Source organism: Alligator mississippiensis, chromosome 12 (assembly GCF_030867095.1).
Source record: "Alligator mississippiensis isolate rAllMis1 chromosome 12, rAllMis1, whole genome shotgun sequence".
In the NCBI taxonomy this organism is placed as follows: Eukaryota; Metazoa; Chordata; order Crocodylia; family Alligatoridae; genus Alligator; species Alligator mississippiensis.
The window spans coordinates 22,409,553-22,427,983 of NC_081835.1; the positions used below are offsets into that span (position 1 = coordinate 22,409,553).

Genomic DNA, 18,431 nt, shown 5'->3' on the forward strand with positions numbered 1-18,431 from the left:
TTTTTTCTGAAAGGCTTATCCTTAAGATGTGAGAAGATCTATCAGACACACTATCAAATCATTTAAGCCCTTGCTTATAATAATTTTTACTGAGCACTCCTCACTTTCAAATTCTTGAATATCTCATACATAAAAGATCTCTTGCCCTTTTGGCTTTATTTTTGTATATTTATTTCTGTCTTTCCTTTCCAAGTGTTTGACAAAGGTTTAATATTCAATTGCAGCTCAGCTCCTACTTTCATTTTGTATCCACACTAATGCATTTAGCCAGAGCATGAGCTTCCAAGTGTAGTATCCAAAAGCATTTGACTCAGACTGATCACTGACACTTGGTGTTGTCTGGCAAAGTTCTTGTTCAAGCTGACCATGTTACTAAAGTTTTGGCTGTATCATTGCATGCCACTATTCTGTGCTTAGTTCATTAGATTTCATGACCCATATGTATAACATAAATCCAGAGTATGTCATATAGCAATATACTTCCCAACAGCAAAACTAGGGTGGGGCAACAGGGGTAGCTGCCCTGGTTACCAGCTTTGGTAGGGGGAGGGAAGGTGGCAGAAAAATATTGGCTGCAGTTGCAGCTGCACGGTCACACTGAGGACACAGCAGCAGCCAGAAGTCACTGCTGCCCCCTCGCATGCAGCTTCCCTGGGTACCTGAATGCTTTGTTATGCCTCTGATATTTCTTTTTTGGTTTTTCTCTTGTGTACTTTGGAGAAGGGGCTGAGAATAAAAGGCAAGTAATGTTGCTAAGGGGAATATTCTCTCTATCCAAAATCTCTCTTAGAATTTGTTAATTTCTAAAGCTATCCAGTAATGAGTTTTTTAAAAGCCTCCTGCCATTTTATTCAGGGGCTACCAAGAACAATGGTTCCAGCAGCAGTTCTGTTTGAAATACTGTTTCTAGAACCAGACTGCCATTATCATGGCTATTGGCATGATGTCAAGAAACAAATACAAAGGAATCATGCTTTCAACTCCATGGAGAATACAAGAGATTTCAGTGCCAGTAAAAATCACACAGGGGAAGTCAGGAGAGAAATAAGATTGATCTTAAAACTTTTAAGAGTATTATGAGCAATAAACACAACATTGACAAAATAAATCAAAGTCAGTTTATTTAAATATATAGTGTACTGACATATATACCATCTTTAAACTCCTCTCCTGCAAAACTAAAATTTAATAAGAACTGTAACATAGATGGTAATGCTGAACAAATCAAGAATTGACTATTTTTTAGGCTCTTGACGATTACATTTACAAAACCAGGTGAATCATCCATTTGTTTCCATTATGAAATTACAGCCTCTTTGAAGTAGAGGATCATTGCATATTCAAAAATAAATAATATTTTCATGGACATACATTTTTGTAAGCATTCTAAAAATGATCTTAGTTTTTTATTATGCTATAAATGCACATCCCCATGACTTCACACACACACAAGCCATTTTTGACAGACTGTGTAGCTGATATAATAATTTACTATGCTAGTGGTTTGGATCCATGCAGCTTCTTAAATTAAGCTCTTTCTTTTTCTTGATAATTTTTCAGTCTAGTTTAATTGACCTCAAAGAACATGCATCTTCATTGGCATCAGCAGGGCTGAAAAGAGACTCCAAATTAAAGTCCTTAGAAATAGCCATAGAACAAAAGAAAGAAGAGTGTAGTAAGTTGGAAGCACAGCTGAAAAAGGTAAGTGTCATCAGAAACCATCTTATTTTAAAAGGATATAATTCTTCATTTCTTTAGTATGCAAATGTTAATGAAGAAAGAGATCCATTTTAAATTTGTCTATCTTCTGCTGTCTGCTGATATGAACATGAAACACTATTGACTTTTTCTTAAGAAGTCTGTATAAAAGTTGTCTGTGAGCCTGAAAAATTATCTGAAGTTTCCTGACTGAGGGGTTCCTGAAATCTGGTAAAAAAATAGCTGAAATGAGAAAAAGGTTAAAGAAACCAGCCATTTACTAGACGTGCAAATCTAAATTACTCTTAAAGATAAATAAAAATGTGTCATATTAAAAATAAGATTAATCTCATAGATGATTAATTCCTACTCTTTTTAATGACAATGTCTTGTTTCTATATTGAATTTCTGCTTCGTATTTTTCTTTGAGTGTAAATTTGTGATAGTTATAGTAATATTTTACAGATCTCAGTTGGTTGTTTCTTATTATATCTCCAGCAAAAAGCAGAAGCAAACTTTTTAAGAAAAACATTTTAGAAGAACAATATTTTATAAAATATATTTTTATGCTACATTATAATATTTTTACCAAACTGATGAACAAGTTTTCTTGATGCATCTTCAATCATACATTGTTTCTTTGACTTTTTCTTGTGTCATTTAGTACTGTCTGCACTCATTGTTCAAACACCAAACTCATGAGACATTTACTGGGTTTAAGCATCATGTTTGCTTTCTGCAATCCATAAGTGTAGCTCAAACTTAAAACCACAGGTTTGGACATAGGTTTGTAGAGATTTCTAAAAGCAAGTAATTAGTTGTGGCATGGATCACTGACATGCGAAGGGCCAGATTCTGATACCCTAACTCTGATATCATTCTGATAATCTATCCTACAACTGAAGCAGCTACATTGATTTCAGTTGTACCTACCTCTGGAGAAAAGTATTACTAAGCACAAGGAAGGATGTCAGAATTTGATCCTTTATTTTTACCAAATATTTTATGTTTTAGAAAGTATGTATAGAATGGATTATATACTATACTGCATATTTTAGGAAAACATATGGGTATAAGTTTTGCTTTAGAGCAGTTAGCAACTTTGTATATATAGTAGGGCTGTGCGAAGCTTTGCGTGCTGATTCAGTTGGGAGGAGATTTGGCCTGATCCAGTGGCCGAATCTCTGAATCCAAATTGAATTGGGAGACCAATAAAAAGGTCTGAATTGGTTTGAAGCCTCCGAATCAATTTGGAAAAAGATTTGGAGGAGATTCAGAGATTTGGGGATTCGGGCAGTCCCTGCTCGCCGCTGCAGGGAGCTGGACCCAGACCCCTGCTGGTAAGTAGGAGCTGGGGGGGGAGCTGAAGGAAGGGAGAGGTGACCATGGGGAGACCCCCACCAGGCTCCATCCCCCACCCACTCTCCCAGCCCCCCCACCCCATGGCTGCCCCACCCAGCCCCAGTGTTCTGGTGCTTAAAAAAAATAAATAAGCTCCACACTCACCAGATCCTGTCTGGCGGGGAGGTGATCCCCGCTGCCCCCCCACTGCCCCACAGGGGACTCTGTGACAAGCCCCCATTCCCTGCCTGCTCTCCCAGCCCTGTCAATGTCTGCCTTGCCTGGTCCCAGCTCCTGGCTCTTAAAAAAGAAAAAAAAAAAAAAAGACCTGCACTTACCAGCTGCTGCAGCAGCCATTGGGGTTTCAGAGGGCTTGTGGCAGAGCCTGGTCATGCAGCGCGTGGGGCAGTGGGGTGCAGCGGGGTTTGCCCCCTGCCTGACAGGAGCTGGTGAGAACGGGGCTTTTTTTTTTTTTTTAAAGAGCCTGGATGCTGGGGCTGGGTGTGGCAGCCATGGGGGAGGGCTGAGAGAGTGGGCAGGGGATGGGAGCTCATGGCAGAGCCCCACACTCGGTGCAGGGCAGTGCACTCCTGGGGAGCACTCCCTCTGCCTGGCAGGAGCTGGTGAGTGTGGGGCTTTTTTTTTTTTTTTAAAGAGTTGGGATACTGAGGCTGGATGGGGCTGGGAGAGTGGGTGGGGGATGAGGCCTGTTTGATTCAGAGATTTGGGTGATTTGGTGGCAGCTGAATCTTTGAATCAGATTCGGCCGAATCGATTCAGGACAGTGATTCGAATCACTGAATCAAATTACTGTCCCCCCCCCCCCCCCCCCCAATTGGTCGACTCCAATTCTGAAGCGAATACTAGCCATTTCGCACAGGCCTAATATATAGCTGTTGGGATGAGGAAAGTTAATATTTTTTGACAAACTTGCGTGGAAAATAATTTTGACAAAAAAATTATTTTAAATACTTGGTAGCTTATCAGTGTTGTTTGCCCCAGAAATAGACACATTATTTCAGTATGTTAGTTTTAGGCCATCTTTATTTCATTTAAAGAAACATAAATACTATTTATTGAAGTTTTGATGAATTGTCATTCAAATTTTGTAATGAACATGCTAGAATCATGTAATGCAATTATAATCTAATCTATAATTTAAATATTTGTGTTCCTATGACTAACATGATTTATTTAATTATATTGCTTCTAGCAATATTGCATTCACATTTTTAAACTATTTTTAATATAGGTTTTTTCAGTTGTCTTTTTCTTTTTTTTCCGAGTAAGTACTCTTTAGAAAGCTAAAGTACCCATCACTTTAAAAACTGGAAATTCACTTGAAATAGGTGAAATTCTAAACCCACATTTTATGAATGTACATATAAACACATCATTTAGTCATGGAAAAATAAGCAGTTATAAAAGTCTGTGAGTGTCTGGGATTTCTTTTAAATAAAAAGGGAGTATGTTCTTTGCACATAAAATACAAAGGGTTACTAAATGAAAGTTGAAAACATAATAGTTTTATTATACCATAAATATAACATGAATTCCCAATGTAAATTGACCAAAAAAAGTTATAGAAGACCAGGTATGTTCAGAAACTATAGTTAAAACAATGGGGATGTGTTTAGTTGAACAGAAACGCTTACTGTTAATGACAATGGACTCCAAACAGTAATTTTTAATTTACTCTTTCATTAATGAAATACCTTAGTCTCAGCCAAACCTGGAAACATTCTATGAAAAAAATGTTAGCTTACTTTCAGCTATGTATTTTATCCCTTAAAAAACTGACTGAAATAGAAATCAGTGTCATTAAAATCTTCACATGGGAGCTTCTACACTTCTTTGTTGTTATGCATAGCATATAAATCTGCATGTCCCATAACAGTGCTTACTGTATCAATGAACACTCAGCGCAGCCAAAGTGAGAGATGTGGCACTTCTATTGGACAGAATTTGAATAGTATCTTGAAATAAGTGTCTGTTCCTTTTTCTTTGAACTTGTTACAAATTGAATTTCACAATTCTGAAAAATCCGTTAAGACACTTTCAGTTTAAAGTATTTTGATATGAGTATAGCTTGCTTTTAGCATTATGATTCTTATTTTGTCTCATTTATTCACAAATATGTATTTGATCTTGAACACATGCTGCTAGAGTGAGTGGATTCTGTGAGTAGCTATAGTAGCGAGCATTATAGCCAGAAAAATTTGCAAGATATGCATCTTAACCTAATCTGGGATGAGGAACACTTTGCCCTGAAATTTGGCCCCTCCTCTTTTTCACTCATCCCTCTCTCCCCCCACTTCCCCCATCCTTTATTTTCTTTTCCGTTTTCTTTTTTCCTTAGAGAAAAGTAGGGAACAATTTCTTCCCACGTTATGACTGTCTCACTATTTTTCAATATTATTTAACTACAGTAGGTATGTCAAGGAGAGAAAATATGCAGACAGTGAAAGAGATGCCTAGAGCATATCCAAAAATAAAATAAAATTCCTTAGATAGACTGTTAAAATATTTGATTACAGTAAATTGAACTGTTAATTGGAATAATATGCACATTTAAAAGGCAATAAGTGGAACATTCTGAAAGAATAATTAATCTTGTGTTTATACTGTATTTTATTGTATATCATGTTTTAAAAACATGAAGATTTTTATGAAACCTTTTGAAACGAGAATCAGAATTTGCAGTAGATGAGAAACCTGATTAGTTGGATACTTGTAACACTTTTGTGCCAAATCTATATAGGTATTTCTTTTCCTTATTTTCCTTTGCTAATTATGATGGAACAGCAGGAATTACCTCATGGGTAGTTACTTATTTTGTATTTTCCTTTCTTGAATCATCTTACCACTTCAGAATTTCTTCCTTTTCTTGTTTATCATGTATGTTAAATTCCCTTGCTTACTGACAGTTGCTGTTGCTAAACTACTGTTTGCCAAGCTGTTCTGCTCAAAACTCATATTGAATAGAAAATTCAGACTTGTGTTAATACAAACGAAAAAGCCATAAATTTAATGATAAAGTTTAATTAATCTTTTATTATTCCCATCTTTGAAGCTCTGGTGATAAATTGCAGCGTTGGCCAAAAGCACTTCTAGTGATTCATTGCTTGAGACCAGCACTTAATGTATCATCAAAAGTGGACAGCTTTCTTTATTTCATGGGTTATTTAATTTGAGAAAGGGAAAATAACACAAACCTTAAATTTCTTACTCCAGCTATTCTTTTTTAGGAGCCAAAGTCAACATTTATGTTTCCCCAGTGCCTCTCACTTTCACCGAGGAATGTTTAGAAACTTAAATTTCTACTTTTTTTATGACGAGTTCTTCTGTGCAAATGCACTGGATTTGTTGAGCTAATGCTGTTTTCCTGGATCTTTCCTTCTTTTCCTGTCTGTGCTTCACTCCTTCCCAACTTTGCAATGTAGCAAGCTGAACAGTTGTTCAATCAGATGTACAATCCAGTAAGTCCTTTCCGAAAGTGCCCGCTGTAACATATGAAAGCATGAGGATCCATTAACCCAACACTGTGTTGTGTTTTTCCTCTGTGGAGCTTTGCAGAATGTTTCTGATGCCCACCTATTTCAGTTATGTCAAAATAAATGAGCTCTGTGGACTTCAAGGCTATTTCATTTGAACATGAAATACATTATTTAGAAACTGGATTACTAAAACTGCTAATTTCAAATGCCACTGCCTTCAGGTCCTCAACTTCTCCATTGTAAAAAAGCATGCACAATTCAGTTGATTTTTGTTTCAATTTAGTTCCGTTTTTTAATGCTATGCTCATGGGGTACTTTTATTTGATCCTTCAAACTCAAAATATCTAATGATTTATTGATAATATTGTGATTAGAGCAGTAAGAGTGACTTTTTCTAGTATATTTTCTATAGTTGCAGCATGATCAAATTAGTTTAGAAGGCAAAGGATCACTTTTATTAGTGAAGGATTGTGCGTGTTGAGCACTTTCAGGTTTTTTTAAAAAACACATAAGCATCATATTTAGACAAGGAATGCTAAAAATATAGAACCATGAAAACAAATAGCAAAGCTTTTTTAAACAAGGAAGTATAATCATGTTTTCCTTGTTTAACATTATTGTCCTTCCTGATGCTTGCTTTAATTATACTGTATTCTTTTTTCAAGTTGAGAAAGAACAATAATAAACACTGCTATCTCTACTTCTTTCTCCACAGAGCTTTGTGTTTTTATTTTCTGGCAGGTACAAACTTCTGTTAGCATCACAGGACAGAAATAATACCTAACTGGATTGTACTATCATGCTATGTAGTAACATAGCAATTTATGACTTCCAGATTACATAGTAATTAGATTTGGAATTACCATGTAATTGCAATTGAAAGTACCGGATAACTGATTTTACATCATAACTTATTATTCATATAGTATGCTATTTTATGCCGGGCAGATGCTGTTCATGGGACTTTTGGTGATAGCTTCAGTGGTCCTCAGTTTCAACCTTATTGTCTGTTCCTCTGTTACTAATTTCTAATGATGTAATAGAAATGTCTTATATATTTATGGAGGGCTAGATCCCATAGAATGTACTATATTTTGCTTCCTGAAAACTATCATTTAGTTTCATTTAAACTCAGTCAAAATTGGTCATAAAAGAATGAAAAACCTAATTATATATATACCTTGCCATCCAACATACGATAGCAATAAAATTATTTTCACTCTATGTGATAGAATTGTTTTTCTACATGAGTTTGTGTCCTCTATGTGATAGATTTATAAGCAGACCATGTACTTCCATACATCATCTACACTCCTCTAGTGCATATCTCTTGTTTATTGAGGTTTGTATTACAGTTTGCTGGCTCCCTTTGGACGATTTCCCTCCATTTTCAGCTTTAGTCATACTGTTGTACTAATTGTTACCTATTATCCATTAGTTTATTCATATCTAGTGTCCCATATTGGGCAGTTTTTCTGCTTTAACATATTTATTTTTCACAGGGATCACCAGTTTGAAAGCACTGAATGAAAACTCTTTTTTATTTGATCTTAGGCAGAAATTAATTACAGTATATCTTCATTATACATCTCTCTTTAGTTATCGTCCCACTTCCCCTGTTCTGTTTTGTATATTCTGGAAGTGAAGTGTTTTTTTGTTTTTTGTTTTTTTCCCCCCTAAATTGATCTAAAGACTGGGTATAAAATTGTGAACTCACTCATATCAATGGCAAGATTCAAATCAACTTTTCTTAGGGCCAAAATTTCAGCTTTGTTTAGATCACGGGTGTCCAACCTTTTTGAATGTGGGGGCGGATCATGAACTTTTTATCACCCAGTGGGCCAGCGAGCCCTATTCAAAGACCTCACAGGAAGCAGTATCACATCACCCCCCCCCAAAACGAAAGTACAGTGTTTACTTTCGTTTCCCATCGCAGCGCTTCAGGCCTCAGAAAACAGCTTGGAGAGCCGCATGGCGGCCCGCGGGCCGTATGTTGGACAAGCGTGGTTTAGATGTCTTGATTGCAGTTACTAGTGGTAAGCCAACTTTGTATCTAATAAGTCATTAGACCTTCTACTTTATTAAATTTTTCTTCATCGTTTCTTCAGATGATCATGATATAGTGGATGGCAAGCAACAGATATGTACCATTAAACTTTCAACTGTTTTTACATTAAACCTTTCTTTCACTTAAAAGTAAATTTTAAAGGAATCCTATTCCCCCTCGTACTGGAGATTCCTGTTTTAGTAAAAAGGTAATAAGCCTTCTTGCTAGCTCAGAGATCTCAGGGGCATCCCCAGTTGTCACTTATCTGGCACTTTTCAAAAATCCAGTGAGACAGGCCCGTGTGTTTTATACTGCTAGGTTGTTTGCAGTGAAAGTGGTAAAAATGTAGAAGAAGCCTAAATCTTTTTTGTGAGGATATTTACAGTGAATTTAGTGAGATTGCTTGCACGATCAAGATTAATAGAATCTGATTCTTGTTCTAATTTACTCTTGTGTAGACAATGAATACTTTTTGAATTACTCAAGGAATGCCCTATGCTTATCAGGATTGGTTATAAAACAGTTACCTGATTGTTTTTGTCCTGTAATTGAAAATACTCCCTTTTTTGGTGACATTTAGTCATTGTGAAGGCTCTTTGGAACATTAGGACTCGATTCTCCAAATGTTGTACAAGAGCAATGTAAAATCAAAATTCAAGGCACCTGCAGGGTCGACTCTAAATTGTGCAACTCAGCCCCAGAGGTGATATCTTAAAATAACTGAAATTAAATGAGATACTAAAACCAGTCAATGGAGCAAATTCTGAAGACAAACTTTGAAGGATCTTAAAAAGTATTTCCTTGCATGTACACTTCTGCTTTTTCCTTTAACTTTTCTTTTATTAACTTCTCAGTTGATTTTTTTGGCTATTTTAAATTAAGGCATATTATATCCATCCATCCATACTATGCAGAATAATGCATGCAGGATTGTGCCTATTTAATAAAATAATTAAATTTATATGCGTGTAGTACAATATTTTGATATTGCTGTAGATAATTTCCTATTCATATATCAAAATTTACTTGCCTCTAATTGGAGATACAAAATAAACAAGCAGGGTTGATATAATTTTCTTTTTTCTTTTGTTGTAAGAATTGGAGAAATTTAAATATTAAAGTGATATTCTGTACATTTTGGGATGTTTAGCAACAAAAAAAAATTCACCACTGAAATACAGCACAGCATCAGCTAATAATTGAATGTAAATAGTATATGTTGTTCAAAATATAACCTTGTAATTAGTAGTAATTAATACCTGGCTTATAAATATTCATAATTAACATATTTTACTGAGGCACTGTTATTGGTAGGCAATAGTATTGTTAAAAATAAAAGTAGTATCACGCCCTCAAAATAATTCACAAGATGATATTAGCATTTACTTTGTGTATATAGGTGGTTTATGCTAATAAGAACATTTAGTGCTAGAAGAAACATTTCAGGTTATCTGTTAACAAACCGCAGAGTTCTGAATTACTCTTCCAAAACTTTGATCAACTTCTCCCTTGTCAGTGAATTTGGACTTGCCAGAAATATTCAGAGCAAACGCTCTTGTCTCATCTATGTCAATGAAACTCAGAATTCTTGTTGGGCTGCTCCCATGGGGAAATACCTTAATAATGACGTATAATAAAAGATAGCGAGACTGGACTCCTAAATAATACAAAATCAATCCTACAGAAATTTCTGAAGTCTTATTTCTTTTTCTGAACTGTCAGCTGTGCTAGATGTCTTTTGACTGCTTAACTCATCTTTCTGAAAAGAAGCCAATCACTACACTGAAAAACCTGATTAGATGTCCGTTAAATTAAATGGAAAGATTTCCAGAGACTTCAAAGGGGATTAAATATAGCCATACTTGGTTTGATTCTCAAATGTAAGCGTATCTGTCTCTTAAGTGCCTGATCCTAAATTCTCTCAACACTTGTTAACTGGAGCGGACAAAAGGATGCAGAGATATGCTAAAAACATACAGTAATCACTAGGCCCTTGTTTAAATTGTGGGCCAATCTTGTAGCACAGTGACTCCTTTAAACTTTGAGTCCCCCCCCACACGTCCCCCAGCCGCTGATTGGCTGAGGGCCCTGGCGGCCCTTCTGGTCACTGCTTGCTCGTGATGGATGGGAGGTGAAAATTGCAGTTTTAAAAATGCCAGTTTTTGCCTCCTGTCACTTGTTGCTGACCAGACAGGAGGCAAAAACAGCAGCATATTTAAAACCGCGGTTTTCATCTCCTGGCATCAGGAGTGAGTGGCGAGTGGTGGGACTGATGAGGCTTCTCCGCCAATCAGTGGCAGAGGGATGTGTGGGGGGTTACTCCAGGATTAAAGAAGCCACCATGCCACAAGCGGGGCCCACAGTTTAAATCAGGCCCTAGTAATCTCACCCATATATATTCAAGCTCCTAACAACAGCTATGTTGGCTTAAGTTCCATAGTACATTTAGACCATACCAAGAATACTTAAAACATGAGCATTTACTTATTAAAAGTTGTTAATTTGTGCTAAGTGGCCTCTCAGCAATTCAAAATTAGACCACTTCAGGCAAGGTTTAACTCTGGGCCATGCTACTTAGCTCATGTTAGGATAACTTCAGTCTGCTCCAGGGGGAAAAAAATGAGCAATTTGCAGTCCTCCAGCATCCTAGGATGCATTGCTTCTACCTTTCCTGCACCCAGAGCAGGGGTAGAGACCAGGTGTCTTGGCTCCTAGCTATGCCCCTGCTTGCCAGCCCTCTAGTGGCAAGTCAGGGCTGTGCAGGCAGGAAATAGTATTAACCCTCAACCTGTAAATGCTTACAGCATATTTTACTGCCTAAAATTTCTCAGATTAAGTATGGTCTAAGTGTAACATGTAACTTCACCTAATATTATAGTTCTAGTCTATACAAAGTGCTTATGTAAGAAAAGATCTTAACTTTTAAAAGGCCCTACAGGTACAGAGTCCTATTAAACTAAGGGTGCTAAAAGTCACACAAGGATAGAGTCCCTATATATTCCTTTGTATGTTCTATTATGTATGAATTAGCAAACTGTGCGTCAAGAATGACGGTGAGAATGGGGGGGGGGGAGGGGCAAGGCCAGTGCCACACCACCACCACCATGTGCTGCCCTTGCCACCTCCAAGGAGCTGGCCTTGCCCCCCCCCCAGTCCCTGGCTCCATCCCCGCTGTCATTTTCCACCCCACTGCTCCACGTCTGGCCCTGTGCCAACCCCCTCCTTTGTCCCCTTCATTCCTATTGTCATGGTGGCGCTCCATCCCTACCATCTTTCTTGATGGGCAGTTCGCTCTGCGCGCAGCACTGGCTGGAGCCATGTCCTGCCAGGAGCCACGCCCCCCAAGAGCGTTACAGACAGACAGGTGGACTAAGTCCTTCCTATATAGAATTGAATAAATACTGAAAAATAGGCTATGCTCAAGTTTTTAATAGAAGAGTTACTGTATTTTTTCAGTTATTTTGTGCAAATCAAAAGAGAAATTTAAAATCTGTCAATCAGCAACAGCAGTATTAATGCAACCAATACTGCTGTTTTTGTGACCCAGAATTAGCAAGGGACTGAACTCTGGGTGCTACAAATATAGCTCATGCATCTGAAACCTTAAATTGCCCTGTGCCTTAACTACATATCTCTTTGTGAGCCTTTAGGAGAGACAGCAGTGACCCTATTACTGAAGTGGAAGTAATTCTACTCACCAGATATCAGGCATGCTTCACCTTAGAGGGAGGTATATGTAAGTGAAGATTGAAATAGGACACCAGCAGAAGAGAGGGAGATTTGGGGGAATGAAGACAAAGGATGCATACAAACATTACCTTTCTACTGGTGGAATTGCAGTTCTTGGTTGTACAATTGTGCACAAAGCCAAAAATGACAGGTCTCTTAGAAAAATCTACCACTTCAAATCAGGTAGAAATGACCCTTGGAAGAGTTTTAACTGGGGGAATGGTTACAGATATGCTTACCCTACCAATGCACGTTTACCCTACTGATGGAAACTGTGTTCTCCAGCATTCCAATATGCATTGTTCTGGCCCCGAGCCCAAGGGAGAGAGCTGTAACTTGGGCTGCACTCTACTGCTGCAGCTCAACCCACAGCAAATCACTTCCCTTAACAGCTTTAGGGCCAGGAAAGCTCAGCCCCTTTCCACAGCGCTGGACCAGTGCAGTAGGGGTGTGTGAAATGGGCTGTATTTGATTCAGATTCAGATTTTGCCCGAATCAGGGACAGTGATTCAATTAGTTGATTTGGATCACTGTCCCCAATTCAATTTGGCCGAATCTGAATCTGAAGATTTGATGCTGATTCAGAGAATCAGCTATTTGGCCACAGACACAGCTTTACATGTTTTTTCTACATACCTCGAGGTACCAGGCGCAGCTCGTGAATGCTGCAATGCTGGGGTGGATGGAGCATCCCACAGGAGTGTGGGGGGAGTCCCTGTGTGCTTGGCGGCAAACCCAGAAGTGGACTGGAAATACTTCTTGTCCACTTCTGGGTCCACCGCTGAGCATGGGGGGGTGCCCCCCTGGCTTGGTGATTGGCCATGGGGGGACCCCGGGTACCTTCCCAGACACAGGAGGCACCAGTTGCCAAGCTGTGGGGCCACGGTGTGCTCCCTGGCAGACCCAGAAGTGGACCGGAAGTGCTTCTGGTCCACTTCTGGGTCTGCTGTCAAGTGTGCTGGGGAGCTGCCTGCGCTCCTGTGGGATGCTCTATCTGCCCCACCATCTCAGCATTCATGAGCCGCCTGGTATCTTGAGGCATGTAGAAAAAACATTTAAAGCTGTGACTGTTTGAATCATCGAATCTTTTTGAGTTGATTCGGAGGGTTCCGATTCAATTCAGAGAGATTTACGGGTCTCCTGATTCAATTCTAATTTGGAGATTCAGCCACCGAATCAGGCTGAATCTCCGCCGAATCGAATCAGGGACCGAAGCTTTGCACAGCCCCACTGTGCAGCTATCTGTTCTGCCACTCTGAGCAGGTGGTGGAACCTGACTAGGGCAGACCTGACCTGCCAGCACCTGATTCATCAGCATGTGACCCTGACCCTATCAGCTGCTAGCTGATGGGTCAGGTGCTGGCAGTTTGGCATGCAGGCAAGGAACCAGCCCTGCCCCCTGCCTTAGTGAGGCAGCATGCAGGGAGCTAGCAGTGGTCTCAGCCCTGGTCCCAGTTGCAGCTAGGTTGGTCTCAGCCCCACCCCCAGCATCTGACCCTTACCCCCAGTACCAGACCAAGCAACATCTGACTCCAATGAGCCTCACTTAACCTGGAACTGGGTCCATTGAGTGATGCCAAAGAGGGTAATGATCTATTACAGACTGTTTGAGGGTAAAATGACAGGTTTTAAAAGACAGCAGAAGTGCTCTGAGTCTCATGTTTCAAAGCTAGACAGCTGGAAGAGAAGGAGGGGAGGAAAGAGTGTTGTGGGCAAGAGGGCCATGGTCCCATAGGGTTTCCAGTGAGTTAATTATGACTTGTGCCATTGGCTGTTGTTGGCTGCTTGCAGCAGCATAGGTGCTCTCTGGCTGGGTAACATCAGCAGTACAGGCTGTCTGTGGACCACCCACTCAGCCCCTGTCACATTTGTCCTGGGCTCCCCTGGTAGGTTTTTCCTACTAGAAGAACAAAATGGCAGGATTCTAGCTGATCTTTTGAATGCTTGTATGCACCTAAACATAGAGGTGTGCTACCTCCTTTACCTTCCCTTTTGGTGGAAAAAAACAAGCCATTTTTAGCTGGAATTACTTTAAGTTTTTGGTTACACTAAGGGTGAAGTTACACAGTACACTTAGACCGTACTAAAATTGGGGAATGTTATGTGGTGTTAAAGATGTATGTTGAGCCAAGTCGCATGTTAAGGGTTAATACCATTTCTTGCCCGCACAGCTCTCACTTGCCACTAAAGGGCTGGCAAACAGAGCCCTGTCTAGGGGCCAGGACATCTGGGCTCTATCCTATCTCCCATTCTGGGACCAAGTTGCCAGGCTGTAGCCCATTGAAAGCATGGCACCATGAGGAAGCATGCTTCTTCACTCCCTATGGCTTCATGCTCCCACCAGGCTAAACCCCATGGTCTCTGTGCTGGTAGCACGGTCCTCTTCCCCACCCCAATCCCAGGATGGTAATGGGGGATGCAGAAGGAAGCCATAGCCCCCATGAAGATACCTGGCTAGGGGAGAGCCAGTGGCCCTTGTAAGAAATAGGGCAGGCTGCATGAAAAAAATTCAATTAACCTTGAATACATGGAGTTTTAGGTAGTAGAACTTTACTGTAGCTTTTGCCTGACTCCATATGAAAGGCACAGTCTTCTCTGGGGATGGCTGGGGGGAGTGGGGAGGGGCCTGGGATTGGGTTGGGTGGCTGCGATTAGGTCATTTGCGTTCATGTAGCATAGCCCTGTCCCCCTATTCCCCACCCAAGGATGGGAATGTGGGGGACATGTGGAGGGAAGCCACAGCCCCCATGCTTCCATGCCTCTCTGCCTCCCAGCTCCATGCTGTCACTACTGCAACCCTCTTAACTGGCACTGGCTGAGCCCTACCTTCTCCTCAGCCATACCAACCCTTGGATGGGAGGATGGAAAGTTCATCCACAGAGCTGGAGTAGTGGGGGCTGGGATGCTGGACGACTGCAAAATGTGTATTTTATCTCTGTGGAGCAGACTGAAGTTACCCTAACATGAGCTAGGTAGCATGGCCCAGAGTTAACTCTCACCTGAAGTGGTATAACTTTGAGATGCTCAAAGGCCACTTAGCACAAATTAATGAGCTTTAACTGCAGACACTCATGTTTTAAGTGCCCTTGGTATGGTCTAAATATAATGTATAACTTCACTGTTAATGAGTCAGAAGGCTGAAGAAATCTACCTCACCTTGAACAATAGGGATATATTCAAACCAGTTGTATTGTCTTTCAACTATTGGGACCTTCTTTGACTGCTACAAGCAGGGTGCCTATGGGGTGAAATAACCCCTATTTTATTTATAACCCAATTCAAAATATTTTCCTGACTAAAATCCATGGTTATTTTTAAATTCATAGGACATAACATCCAGAAACTATGAATAAAACCACATCTATACGTCAGGTGCTTTCAGAGTGAGTGAGTTTTGCTTCATGTTGACTATGGTAACAGCAGACTCCTTTGACATCCACTCATTTTGTCTTTGCAGTTTTAAACAGTACTCAAGACCATAAGCCAGTGTGTTTGGAACTCTTTCCTTTTTTGTCTCCTCCTATTCAGCTCTCTCTATGGGTCTGATCTTGCATTAGATGATCTTGCACCATACACAAATTAAATTCGTTTTCACCAGTAATCTCAATCTATTATGAAAGTATAGATAATTGAGTTAAGTTGGTCCCAATATTTGATTTCCTTTTAGAATATTCTATTAATCCTTGTATTTAGTTTGTGTTTTCATATTATTTGAATTATTATGGATCATTGTACTCCACCTTAGGATGCATAGTAGACTGGAAGCTGAATCATATTTAATAGGCACTGTCTCATGCTAGGATTTGTATGGAGATACACTTGTCAAAGGAAAGGCAGAATTACTACTGTAGTAGTAGGTAGTGGAAACATTCTTGTGTATCCAAACAGGTCTGGTAGCTGTCTTGGGTGACTGCATAGCCCTTTGAAGTGTCCTGCATTCAGGGCATATTAAAAGCCAATCTTTTTCTGGGAGCGGGCATGAGAGCTGTTAGTATTCCAGCTACTGAGCAGAGGTAGTTGGGAAATGATACTTCCCTCTTGCTGCTGTTTTTATTTCATGAAAGAAGGAATATTTGTTGCCCAGTACTTTGAGATGTTCTCCCCTTTTTATTTCTTGTTGAAGTAAGTGGGAGCTTAAAGTTCTTTACTATCATAAATAGTGGTATTTAGATCATCATAAATGAGGGAAGTAATTCTTCTTGTGCCTTTTACCTGCTTCTATTTCTTCGAGGAACAGGGCAAGATGTGGTCCATTGTTATTATTATTATAGTTATTATTATTATATTTAACGTATCACATAATATATTATCACATAATAATGATAATCATATGAAACGTTATCCCATTTATTTTATGCTACATAGCTATTTTTTTAACTCAACAAATTTAAAGTACTGCTATTTTTCAGCATCATTTAGGACATATATAGTATATCCTTTATAAAAAGACTTGAAGAGTTTTGAAATTAAAAAAAGAAAATAAAGCAGAATCATGGCAATATTACCATTTTAAGTTGAAGTTGCCATTGAGAGACCACTATCTAAAGCAGTCCTAATGATTAGATTATTTCTGAGAAGCAAAGGATGTTCAGTGGATAAGCAGGGGTCTAAAAGTCAGAGGATCTGGCTTATGTTCCCATGATCTGCCATTGACGTAGTATGGCATGTCAGGAGCCATTTTGTCACAATTCCTTTGTGACAAAATGCTTCTTAACTTCCTTGGGATGCAACTGAAAGCAAGGAATTATTTTTTTAAAAAAACAAAGCTTACAGTAACCCGTACTTAAATTATGCAGGTGGATGCTTTGTGCCAGATATTGTATAATTCATTCACATTTGGTTGCCTTGTCCTGCTTCTCTGCAACCCCACTGGGATATTGTACATTGCTGGTGCTGCAGAGATTCTCCCCAGTTATGTCTGGCCATGTGGGAGACATCTTGGCAAAGGGAATACAGATAGCAAAGCCGCCCCATCTCCCCTGCAATTCCCTCTTCTGAAACCAAACCCATAGAGAAGTGCTCTAATGAGGAGTGGGGTGATAGTGGGTGCCTCAGTGTGCTGATGTTAGTGGGTGTTTGGTGCACAAAAAAGCTGACAGGGCAGAGGGAAGGGACATAGAATTGAAACAGTGGGTAGCAGGGACGAAAGGTAGGATGTAGCATAGGGATGGAGTGGGGAGAGCAAGACTGAAGGTTGAGACATAAAAGTGCATGAGGCCTGAAATGAAGGAAAAGAAATTAGGAGAATATGAACAGCTGGTAGGCTGCAGGACCAGAGTGGGAGAGATGACCCACAGACTTTCTAAGGGAACCTAGTTCTCTGTGCATTTGTGTGGAGGGACTGGCTCTCCACATATTTTTTTCCTGGAGATTCCTTATAGAAATACTTCTGTCTTGCTGCTGCTGTTTTTATTTCATGGAAGAAGGAATATTTATTACTCAGTACTGTTCTCCCCTTTCATTTTTTTTTAAAGGAAATAGGAGCTGAAAATGATTTGCCACCTGAAAGTGGTGTTCAGCCCATCATAAATTGAGGTTCTAACTCTGTAATTGAACTTAGTGACAATAATACCTTGAATCACATCTCACAATTTACCTTTCAAATCAGTTGATTCCCAACTCAGAAAGAAGTTTTGATAATGAACCACTAAAACCATAAACTGCAAAACTCTTTGGATTTGAGCCTTCAATGGTCTCTGTGTATGGAGACCCCAGTGTCTGTGCAGAGCCCAGGTCCTAAACATGCTATGTTATCTAAAGTAGAGGAATGGAACAAGGCCAACAAATACAGCAAATGTCCCATAAGGCTCCCACGTTCTTTTCATAGTTAGATACCCCTTGTAAACAGAAAGATAAGACATGAAAGCTAAATTATTTTCCTTATTATCCTCATGCTTAAATGATATGTTACATGCAAAAAATTTCTAGTTTTTCTCCTCAGTGATTTAAATTTATTATTATTTCACCTACAATAAACACAAGACCTGTTTCTTTATAAAGATAATGCGAAAATTATACTAAATCATTGCAAAGAATGTCAACTTTCTAACAGTAGTAGTTGGTATTTTTCCCCCAGATGTGCATGTTTCATTTTGACGTTCAGTTCTTTCTTTGCTTGC

At 39.4% G+C, this 18,431-nt stretch overlaps 1 protein-coding gene across 5 annotated transcripts in view; it reads left to right on the top strand.

Moving 5' to 3' along the window:
- ERC2 (ELKS/RAB6-interacting/CAST family member 2) overlaps positions 1-18,431 on the top strand; it is a 1,022,300-nt gene that overhangs the window by 470,695 nt on the left and 533,174 nt on the right. For all 5 annotated transcript variants that reach the window (XR_009455862.1, XM_059715377.1, XM_059715380.1 and 2 more), the window contains exon 10: positions 1,561-1,701. Coding sequence is in view for 4 of the 5 variants with exons in the window: in XM_059715377.1 (XP_059571360.1) it covers positions 1,561-1,701 (141 nt within the window). In the remaining variant the exon portion in view is untranslated. The remainder of the gene's footprint in view (positions 1-1,560; positions 1,702-18,431) is intronic.